The sequence below is a fragment of the Saccostrea echinata genome, unplaced genomic scaffold, assembly GCF_033153115.1.
Source record: "Saccostrea echinata isolate AGI-Se365-2 ecotype Australia unplaced genomic scaffold, CSIRO_AGI_Sech_v1 ptg000001l, whole genome shotgun sequence".
Classification (NCBI taxonomy): domain Eukaryota; kingdom Metazoa; phylum Mollusca; class Bivalvia; order Ostreida; family Ostreidae; genus Saccostrea; species Saccostrea echinata.
In genome coordinates, this window is record NW_026889750.1 from 14752501 (window position 1) to 14780389 (window position 27889).

At 34.8% G+C, this 27889-nt stretch overlaps 4 protein-coding genes across 4 annotated transcripts in view; 2 read left to right on the forward strand and 2 right to left on the reverse strand.

Annotated features, from left to right (window-relative positions):
• The first annotated feature begins 3582 nt into the window (after positions 1-3582).
• LOC133194929 (ATP-dependent DNA helicase Q5-like) lies at positions 3583-6637 on the forward strand. The gene is made up of 4 exons (XM_061330829.1): positions 3583-3946; positions 5076-5232; positions 5494-5589; positions 5782-6637. The coding sequence occupies exons 1-4, from the start codon at positions 3583-3585 to the stop codon at positions 6635-6637; spliced, it is 1473 nt and encodes a 490-aa protein (XP_061186813.1).
• Positions 5342-9213, reverse strand: LOC133185634 (uncharacterized). Its single transcript, XM_061320949.1, has 2 exons — positions 7355-9213; positions 5342-6397 (listed from the first exon to the last, which is right to left on the reverse strand). Exon 1 carries the CDS (start codon positions 8369-8371, stop codon positions 7361-7363), a length of 1011 nt encoding a protein of 336 aa, XP_061176933.1. The 5' UTR covers positions 8372-9213; the 3' UTR covers positions 5342-6397; positions 7355-7360.
• A 3326-nt stretch (positions 9214-12539) lies between these two features.
• On the reverse strand, positions 12540-14363 carry LOC133190028 (uncharacterized). The gene is made up of 2 exons (XM_061325530.1): positions 13990-14363; positions 12540-12626 (listed from the first exon to the last, which is right to left on the reverse strand). Exons 1-2 carry the CDS (start codon positions 14281-14283, stop codon positions 12603-12605), a joined length of 318 nt encoding a protein of 105 aa, XP_061181514.1. The 5' UTR covers positions 14284-14363; the 3' UTR covers positions 12540-12602.
• Positions 14364-17567: 3204 nt separating this feature from the next.
• Positions 17568-27889, forward strand: part of LOC133190128 (kelch domain-containing protein 9-like) — an 84639-nt gene continuing 74317 nt past the window's right edge. Inside the window, exon 1 of the mRNA XM_061325636.1 lies at positions 17568-17732. Coding sequence (XP_061181620.1) covers positions 17612-17732 — 121 coding nt within the window. The 5' untranslated portion in view covers positions 17568-17611. The remainder of the gene's footprint in view (positions 17733-27889) is intronic.

Genomic DNA, 27889 nt, shown 5'->3' on the forward strand with positions numbered 1-27889 from the left:
CTGAATCTTTCACTTTTTGCCTTTGAATTTTTTTTTAAATCGCCAAAACATCTGAAACCATCGGTTCAATTTTCCGTATTTTGACACATTATAATCTGTGATCCATTTCAATCAAACTGTTGATTTTTTGTAAAAAATGAATCATACATTTTCTCGTAAGAGAACTTAAATTGTAGCATATTTTCATGTGAATTTTCAATTCCAGGGCTACGTATGTCCTATAGTTTTACACATATTTTACTCAAATTTACCAGTATCAATATATTTTACTGAATTTAAGTAACAAAAAGGTTGCCTTTAAAAAAAAGCATCACACAAGTTTGCAATAAATCAATAATTTTTAAATAAAGCACATTCTCTAGTCGAATGACTGATTTCACAATCTTCTTACAGGGGTCTGATCAGCCATATTTCAAACTATGTGGGCAAACAATGTGCAGTTGAATTTCTTTCATATTACATATAAAGAGAGATTTTGTATCCTAGAACAAAATATCAAAGTTTCAAAAAAATTGAATTTGAGGAAAATTTTGGCCTATCTATTATGTACTACCTTAAAAGCTAATATCGGTCTTTCAATGCTGAAACCATAGTTTAAAGGGATTTCTTAAAGATCTAATAAAAAAAAATGGTGTGGCATTCCTCCTTAAAACAGAACAATGAAATTCGTCTCCTTATACTCCTGTTATTTGTAACGCCCTACGAGAAAATCAATCATTTTACTGGTGCGATGCGTGCAACGCATTCATTATAACTTTATTCCATCAAATGTACTTATTCTAGCTTGACCCCCCCCCCAAAAAAAATAAAAAAAACAAACCCCCTTTTTTTTCTGATGGTCAACCCCTCAAGAAAACCCTCTTCCCGGGAAAACTTCCCCTTTATGTACACTAATATAGATTCTTTATCGGAAAATAAAATTCGTCGTCTTATTTATACAATGTACTCCTGTTATTTGTATTTGCAACGCTCTATGGAGAAATCAATCATTTTACTATGGAGCGTTGCATGCAACGCATGCATAATAAAGAAGCGCTTAATTCCGTCAAATGTACTTCTTTTAACTTGATCCCCCCTCCCCCCCCCCAAAAAAAAAAAAAAAAAACACCAAGCCCCATTTTATGATGGTCAACCCCTCAAGAAAACCCTCTTACCGGGGAAACTTCCCCTTTATGTACACTAATATAGATTCTTTATCGGAAAAAAATTCGTCGTCTTATATATATATATATATATATATATATATATATATATATATATATTCCTATTATTGGCATCGCGATGCTAATTAGTTTTGGGCATTTCACCCAGTAAGAGTGACATTCCCCAAAAAACTCCAAGCCCTTTTTCTGATGAAATCCCCCAAAGAAACCCTTTTCCCAGGAATACTTTTCTTTGTGGAGCTTATAATCTTGATATTTGGAAACGTCGTCTCTCTATATATACTCCTGTTGTTAGGATCGCGATGCTAATAAGTTTACAGGTATGTAAATGTGTCTCGTCTCTCTATATATACCGGTGTACCAGTGAAAACTGTCGATTAGCATCGCGATGCTAATAAGTTTTGAGGTATTGATATATGAATGTTTTGTCTCTATATATACTCCTGTTATTGGCATCGCGATGCTGATTAGTTTTGGGCATTTCACCCAGTAAGATGTGCTATATTTAGAGTGACATCCTCCAAAAAACTCCAAGCCCCATTTTTTCTGACGAAATCCCCCAAAGAAACCCCTTTCCCGGGAATGCTTCCCTTTGTGGAGCTTATAATCTTGGTATTTGGAAACGTCGTCTCTATATATATACTCCTGTTATTAGCATCGCGATGCTAATAAGTTTTGAGGTATATATAAATGTGTCTCGTCTCTCTATATATACTCCTGTTATTGGCATCGCGATGCTAATTAGTTTTGGGCATTCCTCCCGGTAAGATGTGTCATATTTAGAGTGATATCCCCCCAAAAAAACTCCAAGCCCCATTTTTTCTGATGAAATCCCCCAAAGAAACCCCTTTCCCGGGAATATTTCCCTTTGTGGAGCTTATAATCTTGATATTTGGAAACGTCGTCTCTTTATATATACTCCTGTTATTAGCATCGCGATGCTAATAAGTTTTGAGGTATATAAATTTGTCTCTTCTCTCTATATATACTCCTGTTATTGGCATCGCGATGTAATTAGTTTTGGGCATTCCACCCAGTAAGATGTGCCATATTTAGAGTGTTGCCCGATTAGCAAATACCATTTCATGGTTGAGTTCGACTTTTCCACTCGGCGAGCAGAGCTTTGACGCTGTTTTCGGGGATAAAAGAAAATAAAGACACGAATGCCATATATGGTTGTGTAGATAAATTATCGTAGAAGACATAGGTATAAACAGTTTGCCAGTGCATGTCCTCTGAAATTGTAAATGAGTGCGATTCTGAGGGAGGGGGGTACTCCCTGTAATTCGGAGTTGGATACCTTGTGTTATTATTATACTATGGGTCAAAAATTTATTACAGAAAGAAGTTCCTGTGGATGAAATCCCCTAAAGAAACCCTTTTTCCGGGAATACTTCCTTTGTGGAGCTTATAATCTTGAAATTTGGAAACGTCGTCTCTCTATATATACTCCTGTCATTGGCATCGCGATGCTAATAAGTTTTGAGGTATATAAATTTGTCTCTTCTCTCTATATATACTCCTGTTATTGGCATCGCAATGCTAATAAGTTTTGAGGTATAAAATTTGTCTTGACTCTCAATATATACTCCTGTTATTAACATCGCGATGCTAATAAGTTTCGAGGTATATAAATGTGTCTCGTCTCTCTATATATACTTCTGTTATTAGCATCACGATTACAAGTTTATTATTTTTTTTAATATAAATTTCATTTTCAACAGTTTAAAATCATGAAATATTGGTTTTTAGTAACTTTTAACGCTTCTAACGTTACGTAAAATGACGTCAATAATTATTAGCATCGCGATGCTACTAACAGGATTATGCCCTTTTATGGAGAGAATTTTTTTTTTTGTATGGCCCAACACGAAAATATTGCTTTACTTCTTCCTCCTTATAGTACGCCTGCGCAGAAAAGTTGAAGAAGTTAGAAATATCATGGTCTCAAGTACCAAAATGAATGTCGGTAGACTAAGATTTTTGAAACAATCTTCAAAAAAGATTATTAGAAAATATTTCTCACCTTTGCATACCCTAATTGAATGTTGTTTACAAGTTAACTCTATTAAAAATAAAAGTGGCGTGACCTTGACATGCACGATATCAACGAAACGGTTGATACAACCTTTGTTTTTCCGGCACTTATATCAATTGTGCAGTTTCTTCTTGCTTTGCAGTGCAGTTTAGTTGTTAAATCTTTCGCTTTATGATACAGATATCTTTTAAGAAACACATGATTTTGACTCATTATGTAACTTTAATGAAGCCAAAGAGATGGCATTTCTAGTCTGTATCATCCAGACGTTTGCATTTACCTCTACAAACGTCTGGACGCTTTCTATGAAAAAAAATTTGAACTCAGAGCGAGGCTTATCAGAAATCTGATAAGACAGCTGATTGGCTGTTGAAAAGTGTCATGGCTGCGCCCATGGAAAAAACATTGAAAGCAACTCTTGACTCATTACAGATAGATTTTGCGTTGAAAGAAAAACAGATTTACTGTTTAGAGCATTTATCCGTTGGTAAAGATGTTTTTGCCGTGCTACCAACAGGGTATGGCAAGTCCATTATTTACAGCGTTCTGCCAAAAATGTGGCGAGTTATAGAAAGTGCTGCAAACCAGGCCGATATTCAAAGTTGTGTCAGTTTTAGCTCTGTTGATAGACAGTCATGTATTGTATTAGTTGTGTCTCCGCTAGTATCTCTTATGAAAGATCAGGTACAGAATATCACGAAACTTGGAGTAGATTCCATTTATCTTGGAGAACCCCACACCGAAGGTTTGTCTGTTAATATATTCATATACTGATTTATCGTGATTTCTTAATTTCTTCTTTTTTTATCTGTACATCACTCCTGCATTATGGGAATGTGAGCTCTTACATAAAACTGAATAGCTTAGCGGTGAAAGCGCTATTGCTTTATGCAATGGAGACAGTGGTTCGAATCCACTTTCAGTTTGTTACTACATGTAGTTCACTTCCTCATTCAAACTTTCAATCAATGTAACTTAATTATGATATCTGTATCAACTGTCAACTTCTAGCTTACATTTAAAAAATAAAATTGAAGTCAATACAAAATATTTCTTTCCAATCATAGGACAAACAAAAAGTTTTATTTCATGTTATTGGTTACAATGACTGCTCAAATCAAATTAACAACTGCCACAATGATACATTGATGCCATTATTAAGGTTATGTTATGTACAACAAATTGCCATATAACACATATAGTAAATGAACGATATGAGAATACAATTGATATACAATGATGTATTGTGGTACAAGCACTAATCAGTTAAGAAATAAGGTATCATTTTGAAACATCTATCAGGATATAAATACGGGTTGGTCACGAGATCAAATTCCGTAAAGCCCGAAGGGCTTTCTGGTAAATTTGATCTCGTACCAACCGGTTTTATTTTTCAAACTCAGCAGCACAAATTTGATCTATTGATTGCGCGTTGACCCTTTATGACGTCACTGAGAAAAAATGTTGAACATTTATGACATGAGGAACCTGTGTTTATATGGATATAGATACGCATTGCTTTCAACAGTGTTATATAAAAGAAAACATTTGCAAATGTAAATATTATATAATATACCCCTCCATAATTAGCTAAATATACTGAAAGAGGACCTTGGGAATAGATTATACAACTTTTCCCATTAATCATAACAATTTTTCACAGGACTTCATGTATACTGTGTGCTATATCATCAGTTTCGGACAGGGGTGATATGCAATCAGAAAAACACTGTGTGGTGATTACACCATCACATGATTGCATAATTGAGTGATACACAGTTGGGTATATAATAAAAACATATCTACTCTTACACTGTATAGATGCATCATCTTTTCAATATCTTTTAAACAATCAATATACATGTATTACACAGAACGCATGCGCTTGATTAAAGATGGACAGATTCCTTTGATAATGTTGAGTCCTGAAAGTCTTTTCTCTGGCACCTGGAGAGAGCTCATCCTCACAGATCCATATCAACAGCACCTACACACAATTGTCATAGACGAATGCCACTGTGTTGAACAATGGTACATAAAATAATACAATGTATATATAAGTGAGGTACATTTTTAGACCTATAAAAGATATAATATTTTGCCATTTTCTACCTACAACTAAAACTGCCTAGTACTGATATAATGTTTTCTGTAAAACTTTTTAGAAAATGAAAATAATGGAAATTCTACATATAATAATAAATTAATATAAAGATCATTTTATAGCTTTCTACTTTCTTACAGAAAAAGATCTATAATATGACTTGTATTTGGCACAACTTTTTTTTCTAGGGGTACAGAGTTCCGAACAGATTACTCTAGATTAGCAGAATTGAGAAGTTTGCTTCCTAATGCTAATATGTTAGCCTTAACTGCTACAGCCACACAGTCCGATAGAAAAAAAATTTCAGAAATGTTATGCATGAAGAATTTTCTTGAAGTAATCTTGAGTTGTGACAGGCCAAACATAAAGCATGTCTGTATAAAAGCTCCAGCAAGCATAAATGAATGTTTTTCATGGTTGTGTAATGACCTTAATGTAATGAAAGAGAATACCCCAAAATGTATCATTTACTGCAGAAACATTAAATCTTGTGGACTCATTTATCAATATCTAATGAGCCAGCTTGGTTCCCAAAACTCCTATATTGGGACATGTTCAGCAAAAAACTGTCTTTTTGCCATGTTTCATCATTCGACTGCTCAGAAAAACAAAACGATCATAATGGACACGTTTTGTAACACTGATAGCAAGTTGCGAGTTGTTATAGCAACAACTGCATTTGGTATGGGGGTGAATGTACCCGACGTACGTGTTATTGTCCACTGGGGGGCTCCTCACAGTATTCAAGGATACATGCAACAAAGTGGACGTGCTGGAAGGGATGGAAATCGATCCGTGTCTGTTATATACTATCACCCAGCTGATATAAGTACTGTTGCAACCGATAGTCACACGAGAGAATTTTGTCTGTTAAAATCATGTAGACGTCAATTTTTACTGGAACATTTTACACCAGAAGATACCACAATCACAAATGTTTCCAGCCTGTGTTTGTGCTGTGATAACTGCAAGCACAACTGTGAATGTCGTAATTGTCCTTCTGACACTGCTGCAGTTCTGGACTTAGATGAGGAATCCCTCGTAAAGGCTGTGGATATGGTTGAGGAGCCTCCAGTGCGCACTGTACATGACCTGCAAAGAAAGAAAATTAAAGAAAAACTGTATGACTTGCGTGCAAAATTGTTAGGTGATACATGTACTTCTTTGCTAAATATTGGACTCATAACAGGTCTTAGCAACAAAGTGATAAGTGATATTGTTGCAAATGTACATTACATTTTTTCTTTTGAGGACATTCTTTCCCAGTTTGTTTTTCAAAGAGCCTGTGCTGAGGAAGTTTTTGAAATTATTGAGAATGTTATGTCTGACTAGAGATAAAAATTTTAAATTAGGGACAGATGATATTTTTGGACCTATTTTGGTTGTAAATGATGCATGTAATAAATTTCTAAAATATTAAGAAATTGTAAACTTTCTATGATCATGATGATGGTAAAAATTCTACATTTCTGCAACCATCCTTATTAATGTGCACAACATTTTGTCACTTTAAATCCCATCCTTTGAAAAATTGGATATACATTTTATTTTATAAGCATGACTTAAGTTGTAATTTTCAAGATTTTTGATAAAAGTTTGTTTGTATCATTTGTTCTTAAAATGAGAAAAAATCATTTTCCAAAATAGTCAGGACAAACAATTACACAATAATGTATATACATGTACCGGTATCTTGTCTGATGTGCTTTTATTTCAGTGCATGTATGGGTTATTTCCTTGCTTGATTGATAAATCCCACTCATTTTGTGGAAATGAAAACACAAAAGAATTAAGTTTAGGCCATCTTTTAAAAATTGTTTGGTTGCCCTCTTCCTCCAGAAAATAATTACTTTAATGCATTCTGGAAAAATAAATTTTGATAATTCAGCATTGATACTGAAATTTTCTTAGAAAGAAAAATCCAAACTCTCTACTGACCCAGTTTATTCATTCTGATTTGGAAGAGGGCAAACAAACATTATTTTAAAGTTGGCCCTACTATATAAATACCATTCAAGATACACAAAACTCAATTAAAAACCAACTTACATGTATTTAAAAGGCTTGTTTATTTCCAGCATATTGCTTCTTCTTTGCATTCATCCACTTGTGGAATTCAATAACATTAAATTGTGTAAAAATATCAGATGGTTCATTTTGAAATGAATTGTGGGCCCTTCCAGGTATACAGGTAAAAACATTCGCTCTTTGTAATTCTCTTACAAGTTTTGTCAGGTCTCCGGTGGTATCCTGGGCTTTGTGATCCCTAGATATAGGAGCAGCTCCCACCTGACATTCCAGGTTTCTAGAAATGTCATGGCAAAACATCATGGTTTTGCCTATTCTTAGTACGGTTTCATGGGAATGGTTTGGTCCTATTAGTTTTACTCTTGCCTTGGCATATTTATTTAAAAGTTCCATTACATAATCCCCATCTAAATTTTTTCCCCTTCCACCACTTAAATTGACAAATCTGTTCCATATAACTTGATGTTGTTGTCTTGGAGTGAAGAGAGCAATGGTGCAGGCAATTAGCAGGAAGGCTTCCAGTCTGTACTTTGTCTTATGCGCAATATGATAGAGCAGCATAGCATATTTCCAGTGACGTAAAATGCGCATCCCATCTCCACTTCTTGTGGCCACTATGCTTATTTTTCGTAGAAGCCAGAATTTCAAAAAATTTGTTGCATAGTTATAAATTCTGTCATTATTTTCATCTTCACAAAGTTGTTCTCTATTCAGGGTCTGAGATAGTATGTTCATTATATGGCTGTCAACTAGCTCGCCAACAAGGTTTCGAAGAATCCTCTTCTTATGATCAATGTCTGCTAGATGAATACCATGTGGGAAAACTTTACACGGTGCATTAAGATCTGCCATTCCAAAATGTGTTAAGGCAAGGGAAATGATGTGACTTTCTCCAACTAAGTCTATAAAAGCACTGTCAGCATGATAGTCTTTCGTCACAGTACTACTGACATTCCTTCTGTTAATCACACTCTTTAAGTGATATAAAGTTCCAGGTTCCCTTGCACTTCCACTGTTGTAAAATCTGTCCATTATCATCTGCAATTTTAAAATTAACAAGAGGCCCAAGGGCCTTAACGGTCACCTGAGTACAACACAACAATTTAGAGAATCCATAGAGTATAAAATGAACTGAAAGGTGAAGCTTTGTTGCCAAAAGCAAGAAAAACAGAGTGATCAGGATCAAAAATGTAATTAGTCTACCATTCATTTACAGTTCATAAATTAGGTTCTAATATGTTCCCCATTTAACACTATCACCATACAGTAAATTAACAAACTATCAGTGCTTCTGTACTATCTTAATTCCTTGTTGAAATCTTTTACATTGGCCTCTCTTGGTCTTTGATGAACATTTAATAAGACAAGTTATTTTTGTCTCATTTTTATTTATCTATTATTTACAAGTCTACTTGATCATTAAAACTAGGAAAGTACTTTTTGTATTATACAATAAAAATTCTTGCATAATTCTCTTATTCTATTAACCTTTCAAGTACATTATTTACAGGGATTAATTATCAAAAGTAAATGCCAAAGGGGAATAACTCCTCTCAGTAGATTACAAATTAACAGAGCCCTAGCCGGGACCAGAACACTTGACCAAATGGTCCAGATGTTCAAAAATCTGGTAAAAATACCCTTCCTTATTAAAACTTTTACTCTTTTTGCCTCTGATATGCCCAGGTGCAAAGAAGATTTTTAAAGAAATAATGCATTTTTACTACAGATTCATTATATTATCAATAGAGCCCCCCTCCCCATCAAGAAACACCAGAGCCTCTCACCCTGGGACCAGAAGTTTGCTCATCTTAAGTAATCACTTTGTTTATCTGCTTAACACTAAGGAGCAGACAAGATTATTTAATAGAATTAATGCATTTTAACAATATTCTCAAGAGCCCCACCCTCACACCAGCACATCTGACCCAGGGGTCATGCAATTCACTACCCTGGAAGAAGCACTCTTGCTCATCATAACTATACACTTAGCTTCATTGCTTTTTAACCAGAAGCAGAAAAGAATATTTTCAGAGAAATTTTGCTTTTTCACTATATAATCAATAGAGCCCCCCCCCTTTTCACCAGAACCCTTGACCCTGGGGCCATGAAAATCACAATTTTGGAAGAGGCATCCTTGCGTATCATAACAATGTACTAATAGTTTGTTTAAATAATACCCAGGGGCAGAGAAGAAGATTTTTAAAGAAATAATTCACCTTCACTATAGGATACATATGGCCCTACCCTAGCACCAGAACCCCTGACCCTGGGGCCATGAATTTCATAATTTTGGAAGAGGCATCCTTGCTTATCATAACTATGTATTTAATTTGTTTAAATAATACCCAGGAGTAGAGAAGAAGATTTTCAAAGAAATAATGCACTTTCACTACATGATTTATGTAGCCCCGCCCTAGCACCAGAATCCCTGACCCTGGGACCATGAATTTCACAATTTTGGTAGAGTCACTCTTGCTTATCATAACTATGTATTCAATTTGTTTCAATAATACCCAGGAGTAGAGAAGAAGATTTTCAAAGAAATAATGCACTTTCACTATATGATCTATATAGCCCCGCCCTAGCACCAGAACTCCTGACCCTGGGGCTATGAATTTCACAATTTTGGTAGAGTCACTCTTGCTTATCATAACTATGTATTTAATTTGTTTTGATAATACCCAGGAGTAGAGAAGAAGATTTTCAAAGAAATAATGCACTTTCACTATATGATCTATATAGCCCCACCCTAGCACCAGAACCCCTGACCCTGGGGCCATGAATTTCAAAATTTTGGTAGAGGGCTCAATGCTTATTACAATCATGTCAACAGTTTGACTGCTTGATGTCCAGGAGTAAAGAAGAAGATTTTTAAAGATTGCATTAATTTTGGTGGTTTTAGCCCCACCCCTCAGGCCCCAGGGGGGCAGGGACCATGAAATTCACAATTTTTGTCCCCCTTCATCCATAGATGCTATATGCCAAAATTGGTTAAAATTGGTTGAGCGGTTTCAGAGAAGAAGCTGAAAATGTTTAAATGTTAACGCACGACGCACGACGGACGACGGACGACGCACGACGACAGACAAAAACGGATAGCAATAGGTCACCTGAGTGACTCAGGTGACCTAAAAATATGATAAATTAAAAGTGTGATTCTGGCATATCTTATTTCTAATGTACAAGTACACAGTGCTTTTATTTTAGTAATTAAATATGCCTGAACTATTAGCACTATAATTACAGTAAAACACGCTTATAATGAAGTACCAGGGGCATCTGTTTTTGCTTTGTTACAAATGTAATTCATTATATCTGTTAAGTTTACAATACATTTTGAAGTCACAAGGATTGAAAATCACTTCACTACAAGCGTCATTATATTATAAGCATTTTCACTACAAGCATTTTTTACAGTATCTTTTTTTTTTTTAAATCATGCATAAATGTTTGTAGTATCAACAGTTATGCTGGTGGAGACTCACCCCTCTTACATAAACAAGCATTCTGAGAGTATTGCATTAGCAATACTAGTCCCCTACCGGCAAGTGTAATCTGGTTCCCCTTAAGAATTGAAAATGCCATAATTCCGTCAAAAATTAATGAAGCGGGACGAAATGCAAACTTGATCTATAACTAATCAAGGTAAAGCCACATACTAAAAATCAGCTCAATATCTACAAGCGTTCAGAAGAAAATTGCGGAAAACCCTTAAAAATTGAAAAGGCCGTAATTCCGTCAAAAATCAATGAAGCGGAACGAAATGCAAACTTGATCTGTAACTCATCAAGATACACTCACATACGAAAAATCAGCTCAATATCTGCAAGCGTTTAGGAAAAAAGTGCGGAAAACCAAGTGGGACAGACTGACAGACAGACAGAGGGACAGACAGACAGACAGATGGACAGACAGACAGACAGACGGACGGACAGACTCAGAGGAAACCTATAGTCCCCTCCGGTTTCACCGGTAGGGGACTAATAAGTTGCTTTGCATAGTTTAAACATATCTGCAGATCATGATGGTACTGTAGAAATGAGATACTGATGGAACATAAACCAATAGTCAAAAGAAATTCTTTAGTTGTACTTGTTTATCTAACCTGTAAAAAATTCATCTTCTCATGGAAATCTTCCATCATGGACATACAGCCTTCCAGCCTCTCCTCTGGACTATCTGCATCAAACCGTGCCATATGAGCCCCCCTAATACGTTCACAGGTTAACTGGTCACCTCCCAAAGGTATGATTCGCATAGGCCCCCTGTCCTCTCTAGAAACCAAGATATACAAATAATTATAAAGAACTTCCTTTTGTACACAGTACAATTCAACAAGAGGCACGTTTTTTTTCTTCAAAATTTAAATAATGGACTTTTAAGCTTGTTTCCATATGAAATGTAAATAAAATTACAATCAGTGGCAAATGTACGTGGAGGAAGGTCTAAAGTGTGCATCTCCATGAACCCCCTCTTCCCCTTTTTAATCTTTGTGGGACTAACTCAGTGCCAGTCAGTGGGCTATTTTTTTTTCATAATATAAAGGATAATAATACCTTTTTTAACAACCTTACACTCACTTTAACTGTAAATCCTCAATTTACATATATAACTGCAATGTTTACTTAAATATGTTTTGGTTGAGTTTAAGTATTTTCTCTTGTCTTTCAACACATCAGACAGCTGATTTTTTTTTTTAAAATTATAATATACACACCTCTCTGTTAGATTTTCTATTTCATCAGCATTTCTTGCATTTGGCACAAACTTGTGAAGGTATTCCAGAATTTCTATCATGTCGTTCATCTTGTTTTCACTTTTGTCAAGAATTCCTAAAGGCAACTTAAAATTTGAAAAAAAAAATGGTGATCACATTGAAACAGTTACAAATTAAGAAAATGCCAATGTCTAAAAATTCAAAAAAGTATTTGTTTCAACGAATACAATGATCCTAACACAAATATTTGACAAAAACTTATTTTTCGAATAAAAACTTGTTGAGAAAGGAAATTTGTGTTTTTCATAAAGTTAACATTATCTTTCATCATATGCCAACACAAATAATTTGAATTTCCTGTCCATAATAAACAAAAAATTGCCAACAAAAAAATGAATGAAGAGCATACCAAGTTCAAAAAGAAGATACCATAATTCTAAATTGTCTGCAATTTTTCTTACAAATGTTAAACCTTTCTACAATCTAACCTTAGTTTCTTCTTTATGTCCTTAACTTTTGTGGTCGATGAAATTCCAATTCCAATTAACTTCAAATCAACAAGAACAAAATCATCTGAAACAAATTTAAATTGTAAAATATCCATGCACATTCCCTGTAAAGCCATATGTAAGATGAAAAGAAAAAAAAAATTATATATAAATTCTTCATAAATAAACCTTATAAAACACATTAAGATGAAAGAATTCAAATTAAGCTTAGATAAGAAATAATCTATATATGACTATTTCATATGGCTTTACAGAAAAAAAACAAAACAAAAAAAAAAAAAAAAAACAAGTCCCATAGGCCACAATCTCATCTAATTTAAGTTAAGAGAAATAAGTTATTCTTTTGGTCAAAAATGAATTTCATTTCTGTACAGAAAGGCTATATTTTGCACCATATGTGCTTAAAAACCTGATCATATTTGAATCTAATCACACTAGAAAGGCTTTCGCATTCATTTGACACTGTGCTGATACTAGTTGGATGTGGCTTACTTTTGAAGAATTCAAAATTGTGAAAAGTTTCATCAAGGACAGACAGACAACTGGACAAACTTTACACAGAAAAGCTTTTTTAGACCTCTGCTTCAGTTGAGAATGGGATAGAAGTCTATAATATCATCTGTTACTAAAACTTCAATAGAATAGCATTCCTTATACATATGTTAGAAGTTGTGAAACTGGTAACAGTAAAACATTTATACTTGAACATGCTGTGACATTTTACTTTAGTATTAGTCTTTCTACAAAATAAGGATTGTAGTATTTGAATTAAAGTACTGGTGATATGTTCTGTAATTTTTCCTATTTGCCAAGTCAGCAGACAGATATCAAGTTCTTAAAAAGATATTTAAATAACATTATTAAATAATAATAATTTCATCAAGACATAGTACACAGGAAATCAGATTTTAAATTTAAATTTTTGATTTGGACAAAGTGATAAATTACAAAAATTAATAAAGCTGATAATGTAGTTTATCACATGACAAAGAATTTCACACTTCATGTGCTTTTTGCAAGGTAATGACTTTTGAAATATCTAACCCTTAGCATTTACTATTCCATAGAAATGATAAGATTAACATTTATTTTTAACACTATTCCTATGCATTAGTAAAATAAATGTACTTTTGTACTAACTTCACAGTAGATATTTAAAGTAATCATGTTCAAGTATAGAAATTAAAATCATGTATTGCAATTCAAATGTACCTAAAAACCCTGGAAATGTAAAAGAAACCAAAAGTGATCTCAATGTACAAAAATTTTTTTTACCATTTTGTCCCAGATATGGAATTTTTGAATTCCATGGATACTAAACATACAATAATCTAAGAATGGCCTTGAATTGCAATAACATACACTTCATCAACATAGAAATGAATAAAATACATGAATACATATTATTATACTTAATGTCAACATACCACAACTGACTTCTTATCCATGATGTCTGAATAAGGGTGTTGAAAATAATCTGGATACACATCTTTAAAAATACTGAATGCCTGTAGATGCTGGATTAGAGTCAGTGATAAGATGTGGATCATATCCTCTCTTAAGTCATTATTGTCTTCAGCTGATGGCATGAGTTGTTGGTTTTCCACCTGATTCAGGTCACCCACAGGATTTTCATCAGGAAGATGCTCGCAATTTACTCGGTCTTTCACAGCCATGATTTGAACATAGTGTTTACTCATATTCTGGTGTGTTTCAGTCATGTCTCTGACATGTAAATAGAAATCTAAATTGTCTAAGTTAAATCTATATCCTGGCTCAAAGTTAGCATCAATTACAGCCCTATCATCTGCTGCATAGTTGTGATCCTTTTTTTATCATTATTCACTCTCAATTCAACATGCATAAGTTTATTTTGCTCTACCCGGGATTTAAGACTGTGCATTGTTTCATCTGATGAAACAGCTGCATTGCTTAGAGTTCGTTGTAGGGTTGAATGTCCAACAGTTATTCCCAATTTATGCAGAATATCAAAACCTTCCTTTTGAAGATGATTGTTATAAAGAGTTACAGCAACATTATGCTGCAGCTTACTCATGAATTTTGATCTGGAATTTAACAGCAAACATGCAGCAGTCGTAACTTTTGTGGTGTCACTAATTTTATTCTTATTTTCACCTACAGTGTTAAGAACACACCAAGTAATTGGCATCATCTTAATAGAGTCTGTTGTTTGATTCATACTGAATTCAAATGAATCTTTCGATTTTCGGAATACATCTTTCTGCATAAGTAACATCCCGCATTCTTGACGTATTACATCTGTTACACCTATTATTTGAAAAAAAGATAACAAAATTTTACCTTGGAATATTAATATGAAAACATTTTGTTTGTGTTATTATTGAATTTCAGAATGCAAAGAAACAAATGTGTTTGAGAAATATAGTCCATAACAGTACAAAGTTCAACTTCACTTTTGATGTTTGACTTTGATCATGAAGCTTTCTTATAATTCAAAATGTCCTGATTTATAGCTATAAATGCAAGAAATCATATAAAGTCATTATGAAGTCTACCTGCAACTACTTTTTCTTTCACTGTAGAATCAGCATTTGACAGCAGAAGACGCACACCCTTTCTGATACTGCCAGATGTCAGGCATCTGACAGCAGGTTGGAGATTTTTCTTACGGCTAATACTGCAATATTGGTGCATTTCTTTCTTCTGTGACACACGAAGTACACCACCAAGTTCACACTGCACAGCAGTGTCTTTTACAAGAATCTCTTTTACTTTAGACTGACAACCACTGAAATCTAATCCTCGCTTACTTTTACTGGAGGAAGCACCTACAAATTTTATATGTGAAGAAAAGATAAAAAAGAGTACAGGTAAAGAAAATGTAAAAAGAATGTACAGATTACTCCTAGACAGTAGACACTGCAAAGAAAATTCCCCTAAAGTGTCTATATGAACACTCCATAAGAGTAAATACAATTGTGAGAACATATATCTATGTTGAATAAGTCTGCAATATAACTATGGTCCAGCACAATCTCTTCATTAAAGCTGAACATGATTCGTAAAAGAAATTTTTCTACCATATTTGACCGGTTTCTCCCTATATCTGAGGGCCCCTATATAAAGCCGCTGACTTGATCACTGTTCAGTGTAATCAATCGTCACCGGCATGGATGGACGTATGCTATACAGCACTTGTTGGCGACAAAATATAATTGTGTACTTCTTCTAATGCAGGAGAGTATGAATATCAAAGAAACCTACAAAAGTTGCACAGGTCAGTGCAGTATACAAACAAACACAAATACTCATAACCACAATAAAATGTAAACAAAGGTAATGTAACATGTGTCACCATTCCTCACTGATACCCATGACAATAACGGTATATCCCCGTATCATAACTAGTAGTATAATAATTGGTGTATACCTCTTTATGAGTCGTGTTCAGCTTTAAGCTATATAGCTTGAAATACCTATATAGTTTTATTAAGCTATTCAAAATAGCTTGATAACGCGGTTTATATGCAGTTTTTCACAATTTTTTTTTGTAAGAAATACACAAAAAGTCGCAAGTACATGTATTTCATTACTCATATATATACTATGGACTATCTAAAAGCATTCCAAATCAAAGATAGTTCTAACATTGCAGCTTTTGAATAAATTCAAGCAAAAGATGATTTTCCATTGTTTGAGTAACTGCTCACTTCCGTGTGTGTGTTGAGGCATGGATAAGTATGATTGCTTCTCATTGTGCTGAATTATTACCAATCAGTTATCTTGCTGACAATAACTGACCTTTTTATAATATCAATCAAGAAATAACAGTATCGTCACTAATCAATAGCCCCAAAACTTTTAGAACTTTGAGTACTAAGTCTCTCAAGGTGATGTAATTTGGTGAGTGATTTTTACATGCATTGGATTCAGAAGAGTTCAAAGACAATCAAAGTTGAATATTATCACTGAACCAAAGTGCAACTTTTTGTATATGCTGAAAAATTAACACATTTGAGAAAAAAGTGTAATAAAATAGCTAAACCAAGCTATTCAGAATAGCTTAATAAAGCTATATAGCTAAATGAAGCTATATAGCTTAATCAAGATATTGTGCCGGACCTGATAACATGGAGCATTATGGTGCCTCTGCCATTTCAACTCAATTTAACACATGTTCACAGATGTTATTGTTCCAAATTTTTTTTTTATATCTATAATATATGATGCCATTTTTAAGATACTTACCGCTAAACGATTTCAAACTATATGGTGATTTCAGCTGTGGTGTTCTTATCCGACAACGTTTTTCCGAAATGCCAGGTGTATCTACTCTCGTTCTCTTTGAAACGTGCATAGACTGAAACTTTTGAGAAGCCTTCACCACAGAGAAGCTTAATTCCTCCGATTTCGACACCATGTCTTGGATTCTTTCAATCAGTCTCTTGCAGCCAATGCAAAGAAAGGCGCCATCATTTTCAGAGCGGTCAAAACAAAAACCATAAAACTTATTTACCAACTTCAAACTCGGCCCCCCACATCCCTGTTTTGTTCTAATATAGTACCGCTGTTTGGAATCTTTAGTACAGGCAACACAAACACTTTTATCAGGCACGATGAAGTACACAGTAACACACTTGTTTTCATGGGCGTCGCCATTTTGGAATTCACGCCACCTTGCGGAAATTTTTTTTTTTCATAGAAAGCGTCCAGACGTTTGTAGAGGTAAATGCAAACGTCTGGATGATACAGACTATGGCATTTCAGGCTTTCTGGAAAGCCAAACTTGTATACGAGTCGGTTTGTGTACGACTTGACTGGACACCGATTTACCGCCTGTAACTAGCACTGGTTCTCTGCCCTTGATTCCAGTCGCTGCTGCTAGGGCGCTTGCGCCCGTTAACCAATGTCAGGGTACCAGTCTACGCCTGTAACTTTCTGCAACTAATATAAACAAATGGCCGTCAACCTGATTGCTGTGTAGTTTTTTTCCCCATGAAGTAAGAAAAACAAGCTTAAACTAAAGATATTCATTTTTAGGCCGAAAAATTTGTAGACCCTAATTTTATGTTTACTGAAAAAATCAGAATGGCTAAAGCAGCACAGCAGAAGACTGAAATCTTGATTGACTGGGAAAAAACAGCTATTACTGGACCTGTTCTTGGATTTCATGCAGGATGTGTCGTGGGTATGCTGTACTTGACGTTAATTTGATAGAGATAAGTAGGATGATACTGATTACTGTTCGTTATCTCCATATTTCATAGACGAGTTTCATTCACATTCTTAAGAGTTTTTTTTTTATGTGTATTTATAGATCCATAGCATTTTATCGTCCAAAGTGTGAAAGACGCTTGAGAAACGTAATTTAGGGAGAAAGGCGGAGGGGGTGATTTTCCACTATAAATTCAAAACTGGTCGTTTAAATAATTTTAAAAAAATTATGAGGATTATTTTGCAACCAGCTATATGAACATGAAGAAAGTATTTTTTCCAGAATAAAACGATAGGTTTTTTCATAAAAAAAAATATTTAAATTCAAAAATATGCATTTTTCAAGCCTAAGATGAACCATAGTTTTTCAGTTGAAGATCTTCAAAAAAAAAAATTATTGATATGTACTTCCACAAAATTACTTTATTTGTGTGCTTAATGATCAAACGTAATCTCAGTGAGATTCGTCGAGACTAAAAATTTTGGACAGACGTCTCTTACGAATCTCAGACCAGTGCCAAACAAAGTGACTAGGGAAATCTTGCACGGACTTCGACCACTGTTTCGATCAATACGGACTGAAATGAATTCCCTGCCCGCTTCAACTTTCTGCTTTGGACATCCTTTTAACTCCCTATCACTATAAAACTTTTGTTTCTTACCTTTTAAAGGTTTTAATCCAACAAAGTCAAGTTGTTGATTTTTTCATAGCACTGATATATTCGTTCAAACCTCCAAAGCTGAAGAGTTCCAGCAATAGTCTAGCTATATACTTCGTACTATGGTTCATTTCTATAGGAAATCATAGTAGAACGAAGTATTTGAAGGAGACTATTGCTGGAACTCTTTGTAGTACTATCGGTGAATACAATTACTGTGGAATCATTTAAATTTGTGGGGGTCAATGTTCGTGGGCAAGCAAAATTCTATTGGTTCGTGGGGATGTAATTTCGTGGGTAGCTCATTTATTTGGTAGATCTAATTAATCAGTATGTTGACAAAATAGTTGTTCGTGGGGATGTAAATTTGTGGGTATTAAGGGTTACCCACGAAATCCAGGAACATTGATCCCCCACAAACAATGATGATTCCACAGTATCAGGTGGGTTCCATGGCCAAAAACACGTGACCACGAGTATTGTAATGTTAAAAAAAAATGTCCATTTAAATGATCAAAGGGACACTGACCAATTGTTTTTACATGTGTATATCCTCTACCTACTTAATCCCCTAGATATGCCTTCAAGGTGTCTTCCCACTTAGCCAACATTTTGAAAAAAATACAGGTAAAACACAGGTAAATCTGTGTTGGCTAAGTGTTGGCTAACTGGGAATGGGGAGCAGGTGGAGAACAAAAGAATTAAATTACAGGTAGGCAATAGTATGTCACCTGTATAATTTAGGTAAACGGTGTTATGTAGGCCAATAAATATACTAAATATGATAAATAATAAATTATTCAAGTTTTTACATTTTATATATATAAAAAATATAAATATATTCTAATTTAGTAACAGTTTAACTGAAAGATGAGTACAAAATTCCGTTATATTCTGGTATTTAACGTATGTACTATAGTAAAAGGACAGTATATTTCTAACTACTCTTTAAATATTATACAATTATTGCTGTTTTTGAGGTCAATATGATGATTTAGCCACCTGAGGAGTACAATATTCACCAAGCCCGAAGGTGGCTAAATCATCGTATTGACTGAAAAAAGGTAATAATTGTTTTATTATATGATTCAATTATTAAATGATATGAACTCATTAAGCAATTCATTCCATCTTACTTGTTTACATTTGCTGAAGTCCTAGCTTAATGCAATGAGAGAAGCGGGGTTAAATAAACATTACCAGTCATATTAGTTTGGAATTTTTTAAATCTACTTTAGTTGCTATGAAAAAAAAAATAATAATGTCAGGCTCTTTTATAGAATAGATTTTGAAAGGGGGGTTATCAGGATCTTTGATTAGCACGCACGAAAAGAGAATTCTTTAAACTTCAAATTTTGTTTTAGGGTTGAGATGGGGTTAGGGGTGGGGGATTTAGGTCCATTAGCAGGGGACCAGTCTTTCAATGAATATTTTTAGTTTAAATTAAAAGTAAAAATTTACGTTCAGGAAAAAAAAAATTGTTTAGGGGGAGTTCCCTGCACCCAACCTCCACCCTTCACAATCACATCCACCCCTAATTATATATTCCATAATGTTATGTTCACCTGAGTGGAAGTTGGTAGCAAGTCATAGCTTTCCAAAACTATTTGTATCAATTTGGAATTTCCCAATTTATTTTTAGACCAACGTAGCAAAAATAAATCTTTATATTCACCCGGAAGGTCACGTGCAGGTGAATATAACATAGTATTTTTTCTACATTGTTGGATCTCAGCCAATCAGAGATATAGGAATTATTCAATATCATATGATAAAACACAATATAACACAATGATAATAAGTCTTCACAATAAATGCCAATTAATTAATTAGTAAAAATAATCTTATAGTCCAACTTTGTTATAGTCCCGATTAATGTAGTCCTAGTCTGTTATAGTCCGACAATTAAGTATGTAGATATAAAAAGAATTTTAGCTAATACCTAATTTTTTTGTGGTGGTGTTGCATATTTGGTCTGCTTCACTGGGGTCAGGACACCCTCGCGGAATTTGCTGAGTTATTATTTGTACATAGGGTGAGTTCACCATGCATTGGACACATACCTAGCTCGCTTTGGACAACTTGAAGCAATAAACTTGCATCTAGCTGCAGAACTGTAGTGTTTGTATGGTTTAATATTTTAGTCTTTGACCAACAATATCACTAGAACTTGTTCAAGTACAAGAGTGTCAGATGCATGGTGAACTCACCTTAGAAAAGTTGCAAAGAAAGTATTTAAGATTTTTTTTAGTCAAAATTATATTCTTATACATATTGATGAGATCTTTTCAAATGCATCAAAATATTAATCCTTTCCTTGAGCTTAACCTCATTTTTCAAAAAAAAATGTGTTTAGCTTAGCTTTAAAGAAGCAGATATTTTTATCAAGTCTTATATGCTGATACATTTTGGTGAGTACTATTGAACTGCATCAATATGTAGACCTTGACCTTCCCTTTGAACTTGACCTTTACATAAATTTGCATTTACATGTAGCTCAGTTTAAAAAAAAAACTATTCGAGATATTGTAATGTGAGTTTATGCACTGATACATAATTTGTGTCTTTTTTTACCTTGAACTTCCCAATGACCTTTGACTTTACTATTTATTGTGTATAAAACTCAGTTCTTGAGAAACTCTTCAAGATATTTTCATCAAACTTCATACACTAATGGAAAATTTTCATATTGCATTATTAATGAGCCCTGGGTGGGGTATTCGTGTCTTATCAACATATTTCTAGTTATTTTGTTTGTTTTTAGCTCTACTGACCAAGAGACCAGAAGAGCTTATAGTAAGGTGTCTGTTTGTATGTCCGTCTGTAAACAATTTTTCAAAATGCTACTCCTCCTACAGTTTTGGTCTGATTTCAGTAAAACTTGGCAAACAATTAGATTGAATATCATTTTTTTCTATTTCAATGAACGGTGTTGCCATGGTTACTAAAAATAGAAATTTCTGTGAAATACTTTCAAAACGCTACTCCTCCTACAATTTGGTTTGATTTAAATATAACTTGGCACACAAGTAGACTACACTAAGATACACAATTCTATATATCACTTTTTGATTTCAATGAACTGTGTTGCTATGGTTCAGGGGCTGACAAATAGATTTTTTAGGCACTTGTCCAAGGGCAAGTGTATGGTGAAAATTCACTTGCCCAACCTGAATTTTTGCTTGCCCAACTATAAACTAATACTGTATTTATATAATTTTATATTAAAAAAAAATAGGAAGAAAAATACTGAGTAGAACATGCAATCCTCTGTGCCCAAGATTAAATCTACGACTTAAATATTTATCTTATTTTATTTTCTTTAAGTCACTTGCCCACGGGCAAGTGGTTGATAAAATTTCACTTGCCCTGTCCTAAAATTCACTAGCTCCGGGCATCGGGCAATGGGATTTGTCAGCCCCTGTGGTTACTAAAAATAGAAATTTCTGTGAAATACATTCAAAACACTACTTCTTCTACAGTTTTGGTCTGATTTCAATATAACTTGGCACACACATAGAGTACACTGAGATCCATAATTATCTTTATCATTTTTTGATTTTGATGAATGATGTTGCAATGGTTATTAAAAATAGAAATTTGTGTAAAATTCTTTCAGAAGGCTATTCTCCTACAGTTTAAGTCTGATTGCAATAATTCTTTCCACAAAAAGAAACTATACCTAAGATCATTATTCTATTTATTGCTGTTGCAAAGTTTCAAGTCCAAGTGCTACTTTTTGCTTCCTGTTAAAAGTACAAACCAGTTGAGCTATTCTCATCAGAGACTTCTTTTTTTGTTTTATTTTGCTTGTCAACAAATTTCTGAGTTGGATTTTGAGGTACTCCTACAAGTAGGGCTGTCACGGTTCCAAAATATTTCGGGTCGGGTCGGTTCTGTAAATTTTCGGTTCGGTTTCGGGTTTTTCGGGTCGGGTATTTACATCTATTTTAAACCTTAATTTCATGAATTTAACTTGAAAAATCTTTTAAATTATTCGTTACATTAAATTTACATTGGAAACAAGTCTTAACCATGCGAACGTCTAGACATCGGTGACTTGGTCTACTATTACCCACAACCTGACCATTCCTGCTCGTTTTGATAATCATCTAATACTTCCGTGACAAGTGTTTTGTCATGGAATGAAGTAGATTTCAGTTGTGATGTTTATTTATCACTGTTATCGTCGTCATTCCTTTGATTTCGACGCCATTTTTTGTATTGAACAGACTCTAATATATAAACCAGACCCGAACCGAAATCCGGAAAAATGGAACCGGAACCGAACCATACAACTTGGACCGCGGTTCTCGGTTATTTCGGGTACTCGTGACAGCCCTACCTACAAGTAAGAGCCTTGGTTAACATCCCTTCTCTCCTTATATACCTTGGACGCGGCGCCAAGTCAAAAGCATCTTGCCATGAACCTCTAGCATGCTGGAATAGATTTTGAGGTCACCTGAGTGACTCAGGTGACCTCAAAATCCAACTCAGATATTTGTGACCTATAGGTATCTGTTTTTGTCTTTCATCGTTCATGTACTGACATTTCAGCTTCTTCTCTGGAATAACTGAACCAATTTCAGCCAATTTTGGCAAATAGCATCTTTGGGTGAAGTGGAACAAAAATGAATTTCATGGTCCCAGCCTCCCTCAGGCCTGAGGGTTGGGACTAAAACTATCAAAATTAGTGCTCTCTTTAAAAAATCTTCTTCTTTACTCCTGGACATCTAGCAGTCAATTTAATTGTTGGCATGATTGTAATAAGCAATGAGTCCTCTATTAAAATTGTGAAATTTATGGCCCCAGAGGGCACTATATTGATTATATAGTGGAAATGCATTATTTCTTTGAATATATTCTTCTCAGATCCTGAGTATTAAATAAACTAATTGCATAGTTATGATGAGCAAGGATGCCTCTTCCCAGATTGTGAAATTCACAGCCCCTGGGTCAGATGTTCTGGTGCTAGGGAGTGCTCTATTGATTATATAGTGAAAATGCATTATTACACCCAACCCCACTCCCCCCTCAAATGAAATTTGGAGGGGTGTATTGGAATCAGCATGTCTGTCTGCCTGTCTGTTTGTAAACATGATTTTGTCCGTTCTTGGAGACTATTGCATGGATTTGTATGAAAATTTGTACACTTATTATTCACCATGTGAAGGTGTGCACCTGGGCTGTGTTCAAGATCGTAGCGGCTAACCTAGCAGCTAGATGATAGATATCTATCTCTATTGAATGGACAGCTAGCCTAGCTGCTAAGTCTAAGATTTGGAATCAGTAAAAACTTATTTTTGGAACAAAAAAAGTTTATTTCAAGCAAAACTATATATGTAAATATACATTAAATTTGTTAAGATGTAGAAAATAATTCCCCATTTTGTTAAAATCCAGTGTGCTGTGAAGTTGCAACTAAGGAGGCCATCTTGGATTTGGTACTTAGCATTAAATATTTATGCTAGCTCTCCCTATGCAGCAGCTAAGTTAGCTCTCCGTTCAAGAGCGTAGCTTTACTTAGCGGCTATGCTGTTGAATGCACCCCTGGCCAGATATTTTCATCATGATTGGATAATTTTTCTGCATTTTACAGGTGTTTTTAGCTCACCTGAGCCGAAGGCTCAAGTGCATTTTTCTGATCAAAATTTCTCTGTTGTCTGTCATTGTCATTGTTGTCGTTAACTTTTCAAATTTTCATCTTCTTCTCAAGAACCACTGGACCAATTTCAACCAAACTTGGCAGAGAGTATCCTTGGGTAAAAGGAAAAGGGGATTCAAGTTGGTCGAATGAAGGGCCACACCCTCTTCCAAGGGGCGATAACTAAGAAATAGTGAAAATTGGGTGGATGTATTTAAAAATCTTCTTCTCAAGAAGCACTGGTTTAGAAAAGATGAAACTTATGTGAAAGCTTCCTGACATAATGTAGATTCAAATTTGTTCAAATCATGTCCCCTGGGGGTAGGGTGGGGCCACAGTGGGCAATCAAAGTTTTACATGGAAATATATATGAAAAATCTTTAAAAATCTTCTCAAGAACAGTAAAGCCATGATTGGTGATATTTATATGGAAGCATCATCAGGTAGTGTAAATTCAAGTTTGTTCAAATCATGACCCCAGGGGTAGGGTGGGGCCATAACGGGCAATCAAAGTTTTACATAGAAATAATATAGGAAAAGTTTTTAAAAATCTTCTCACGAACAAGAAAGCCATGATTGAAGATTTTTATATAGAAGCATCCTCAGGTAGTGTAGATTCAAATTTGTTCAAATCATGACCCCCAGGGCTATTGTGGGGTCACAATGAATGAACAAAGTTTTACATAGAAATATGTAGGAAAAATCTTTAAGAATCTTCTTCTCAAGAATAACAAAGCCATGATTAGTCATATTGATATGGAAGCATCCTCGGGTAGTGTAGATTCAAGTTTGTTCAAATCATGACCCCCAGGGCTAAGATGGGGTCATAATTTGTTATCAGAGTTTTACATGAGAAACAAGGATAAATAGTTAAAATCTTCTTCCCAAGAATAACAAATCCATGATTAGTTATATCAATTCAGAATCATCATCAGGCAAGGTATCATGTCCGCTTGGGGTATGGCAGGGCCACAGTGGAAGATCAAGCATATAGAAAAAAATCTAAAGCCATAATTAGTGAAAGAAATATGAAAGCGTCCTCATTTCATGTATAAATCAAGCCTCCCCCCCTTTCCCAGGGAGAGGTGTATATGATCACTTATATATTTAACCTTTTCAATGCTGAACTGATTTCTGCTTTTTTTCTAGCCAATGTACTCAGGTGAGCGGTGTGGCCCATGCAGAGTTTCCGAAAACCAAATATTTCAATCAGTCATTCGGACTGATGACTTAATGTGTTCTACCAGTCCAAAGCAAATTCTATCAGTCCGAATAAATTTTAGCATTATTTCATGATGTAATTCAAAAGAAAATTGCATTGGTTTATAGTACTCAAATTGAGTGTGTAAATCTTTCCGCGGATCATTACAGCACCAATTGTGAGACCACGGGTATGCAGTTAAAAAGTTCAAGCACTAGCCCAAGGGCTAGTGGCAGCAATAAAGTCACAAGCCCCAAGTAATAGTCACTAGCCGAAATGTGTGTGTGGGGAGGGGGGGGGGGGAGTAACAACTAATATGTAAAAAAAAAAAAAAGTAGTTTATTGTTGAAAAAGTTGGGGTCTTAAGGTAGTTCTTTTTAAAAATTAAAAGTTTAATTCTCACTTGTAAAATTGAATCATGTATAAATTAATAATTATGATAGAAAATAAAAATGAATTTAAATAAATTATCTTCCCTTTTTCTGGGCATAGCAGTAGCTCATCTTTTTTTTCATCTTTAATCATTAAATACATTGGAACTATATTTTATGTAAATCACATAACATTTGTCTTTCAGTTGATTGAGTGATCGTAAATAATTTAACAAGATATATGCATGTGTTTACCGTAAACAGAGGAATGGAGGAAATTCGGATTAGGAAAAAAAATCGATCGTTTTTGGAAGTAAATAAGTCAGGTAGTATTGCAACATGGATAAGATTATGGAGATTTACAAACAATAGGAGCATGCTGCCTTGAAATTTTTCATTGATTGGGAATTAAATAGCAAAGAATGAGTGAAAATACCAGTAGTGCTTTCCATGTATCACATTTGTAGTTTTAACATTTACTAGCCCATGGGACTATGATCTCCGTGCAGAAAACCACTAGCCCAACCCCCAAAAATGGTAGTCCCGAGTGTCGAGCAATGCTACTTGCACACCCCTGGAGACATCACAGTAGATTACAGTACAATTAATAAGAATAATCTAACTGTGTCTCAAGACAAGCCTTCAATCACAACAATTGGTCAAGCGGACCGGTAATATAGCGAATTGCTTCGGACATTTCGATTTTCTATCGGTTTTGCGGGTAGGACCTATAGTTTTCAGAAACTCTGCCATGGGCTTCTTGTTTCATTTTTATTGACTTAGTCATTTTGGGTTCATGTACGTTTGAGACATAGAATCTAGAACTGCCAGTTGGTACATCTGTACAAAAATGTGCATTACAGCTTAAACCACTCATTAGAATTAAAAAAAAAATCACCAAGTTTTAAAAAAAAGTGTTTTGCTAGATAGTCCCTACAAATCTCTCAGAGTCATGCAGTAACCTTATTTAAATTGTTGCATCAAGAATTACACAGTTCTTTTTTTCTAATTATTAGCTCACCTGAGCTGAAGGCTCAAGTGAGCTTTTCTGATCAAAGAGTGTCCAGCAGGGGTGACTGTCATCTGTTAACTTTTCACATTTTCGACTTCTTCTGAAGAACCACTGAGCCAGTTTCAACCAAACTTGCCACAAAGCATCCTTGGATAAAGGGGATTTGAGTTTGTTCACAGGAAGTGCCGGCCCTCTTTCAAGGGAAGATACTGTTTATGTACTTAAAAAAGCGGGCTTCATATTTTAGTGGCTTTGGCGCAGACAATGATGTACTAATTCATGAATAACGATAAGGAATCATTTATAAATACAATATACGCATGGACATGTATAGCGCTAATTCATGATTTCGCCAACAACTCCATACCCAGTGTTTGCGCTAAATTTTGAATATGTCAATTTATGTACACGTAAAGTGATTGATTTATTGTATGTTGTTTTACGTCCCATTCAAGAATTTTTCACTCATATAGAGACGTCACCATATACCGGTGAAGAGCTTCAAATTTTGACCTTTACTCGGCACTCAGGGCCATTGAGCAGTGAGGGATCTTTATCGTGTCAACGCTTGCCATGACACGGGGCCTCAGTTTTTGAGGTCTCATCCGAAGGACCCGCAACTTTCACTTCAAAGTGCTGAGCGCATGGTGAAGGAACAGTTGCTACCCATTTTTTTTCGACTTAGGTCAGTCGCGGCCGAGATTTGAACTCACGACCTCCCGATCACGAAGCGAGCGCTCTATCAACTGAGCTACCGTGAACGGTCATGTAAAGTAATTAAGAATTCTTGAAAATTTGGTGGCATCTTTTAAACATCTTCTCAAGAACCACTGGGCAAGAGAAGATGAAACTTTTGTGAAAGCTTCTTTACATACTCTAGTTTCAAATTTGTTCATATCATAACCCCGGGGGTAGGGCGGGGAATATATAGGAAATGTCTTTAAAAATCTTCTTCTCGAGAACAGCAAATTCATGATTAGTCATATTATAATAGACGTATCCTCAGGTAGTGTAGATTCCAGTTTGTTCCAAGTGACCCCTGGGGGTAGGGCAGAGCCACAACAGGGGGGTATAAGTTTACCACAGGAATATATAGGAAATATCTTTAAAAATCTTCTTCTCAAGAACAGCTAAGCCATTATTAGACATATTAATACAGAAGTATCCTCAGATAGTGTAGATTAAAGTTCAAATCATGACCCCAGGGGGTAGAGCGGAGCCACAACAGTGGGTCAAGGTTTATA

What these genes read in the sequence shown, in the direction of transcription:
- LOC133194929 (XM_061330829.1), top strand. Translation starts at nt 3,583, where the DNA reads ATGGCTGCGCCCATGGAAAAAACATTGAAAGCAACTCTTGACTCATTA. An exon ending in TGGAGAACCCCACACCGAAG is followed by an intron (nt 3,947 to 5,075) that starts GTTTGTCTGTTA and finishes TGTATTACACAG; the next exon opens with AACGCATGCGCTTGATTAAA. An exon ending in TTAACTGCTACAGCCACACA is followed by an intron (nt 5,590 to 5,781) that starts GTCCGATAGAAA and finishes CATTTACTGCAG; the next exon opens with AAACATTAAATCTTGTGGAC.
- LOC133185634 (XM_061320949.1), bottom strand. Translation starts at nt 8,371, where the DNA reads ATGATAATGGACAGATTTTACAACAGTGGAAGTGCAAGGGAACCTGGA.
- LOC133190028 (XM_061325530.1), bottom strand. Translation starts at nt 14,283, where the DNA reads ATGACTGAAACACACCAGAATATGAGTAAACACTATGTTCAAATCATG. An exon ending in TGGATAAGAAGTCAGTTGTG is followed by an intron (nt 12,627 to 13,989) that starts GTATGTTGACAT and finishes AATTTGTTTCAG; the next exon opens with ATGATTTTGTTCTTGTTGAT.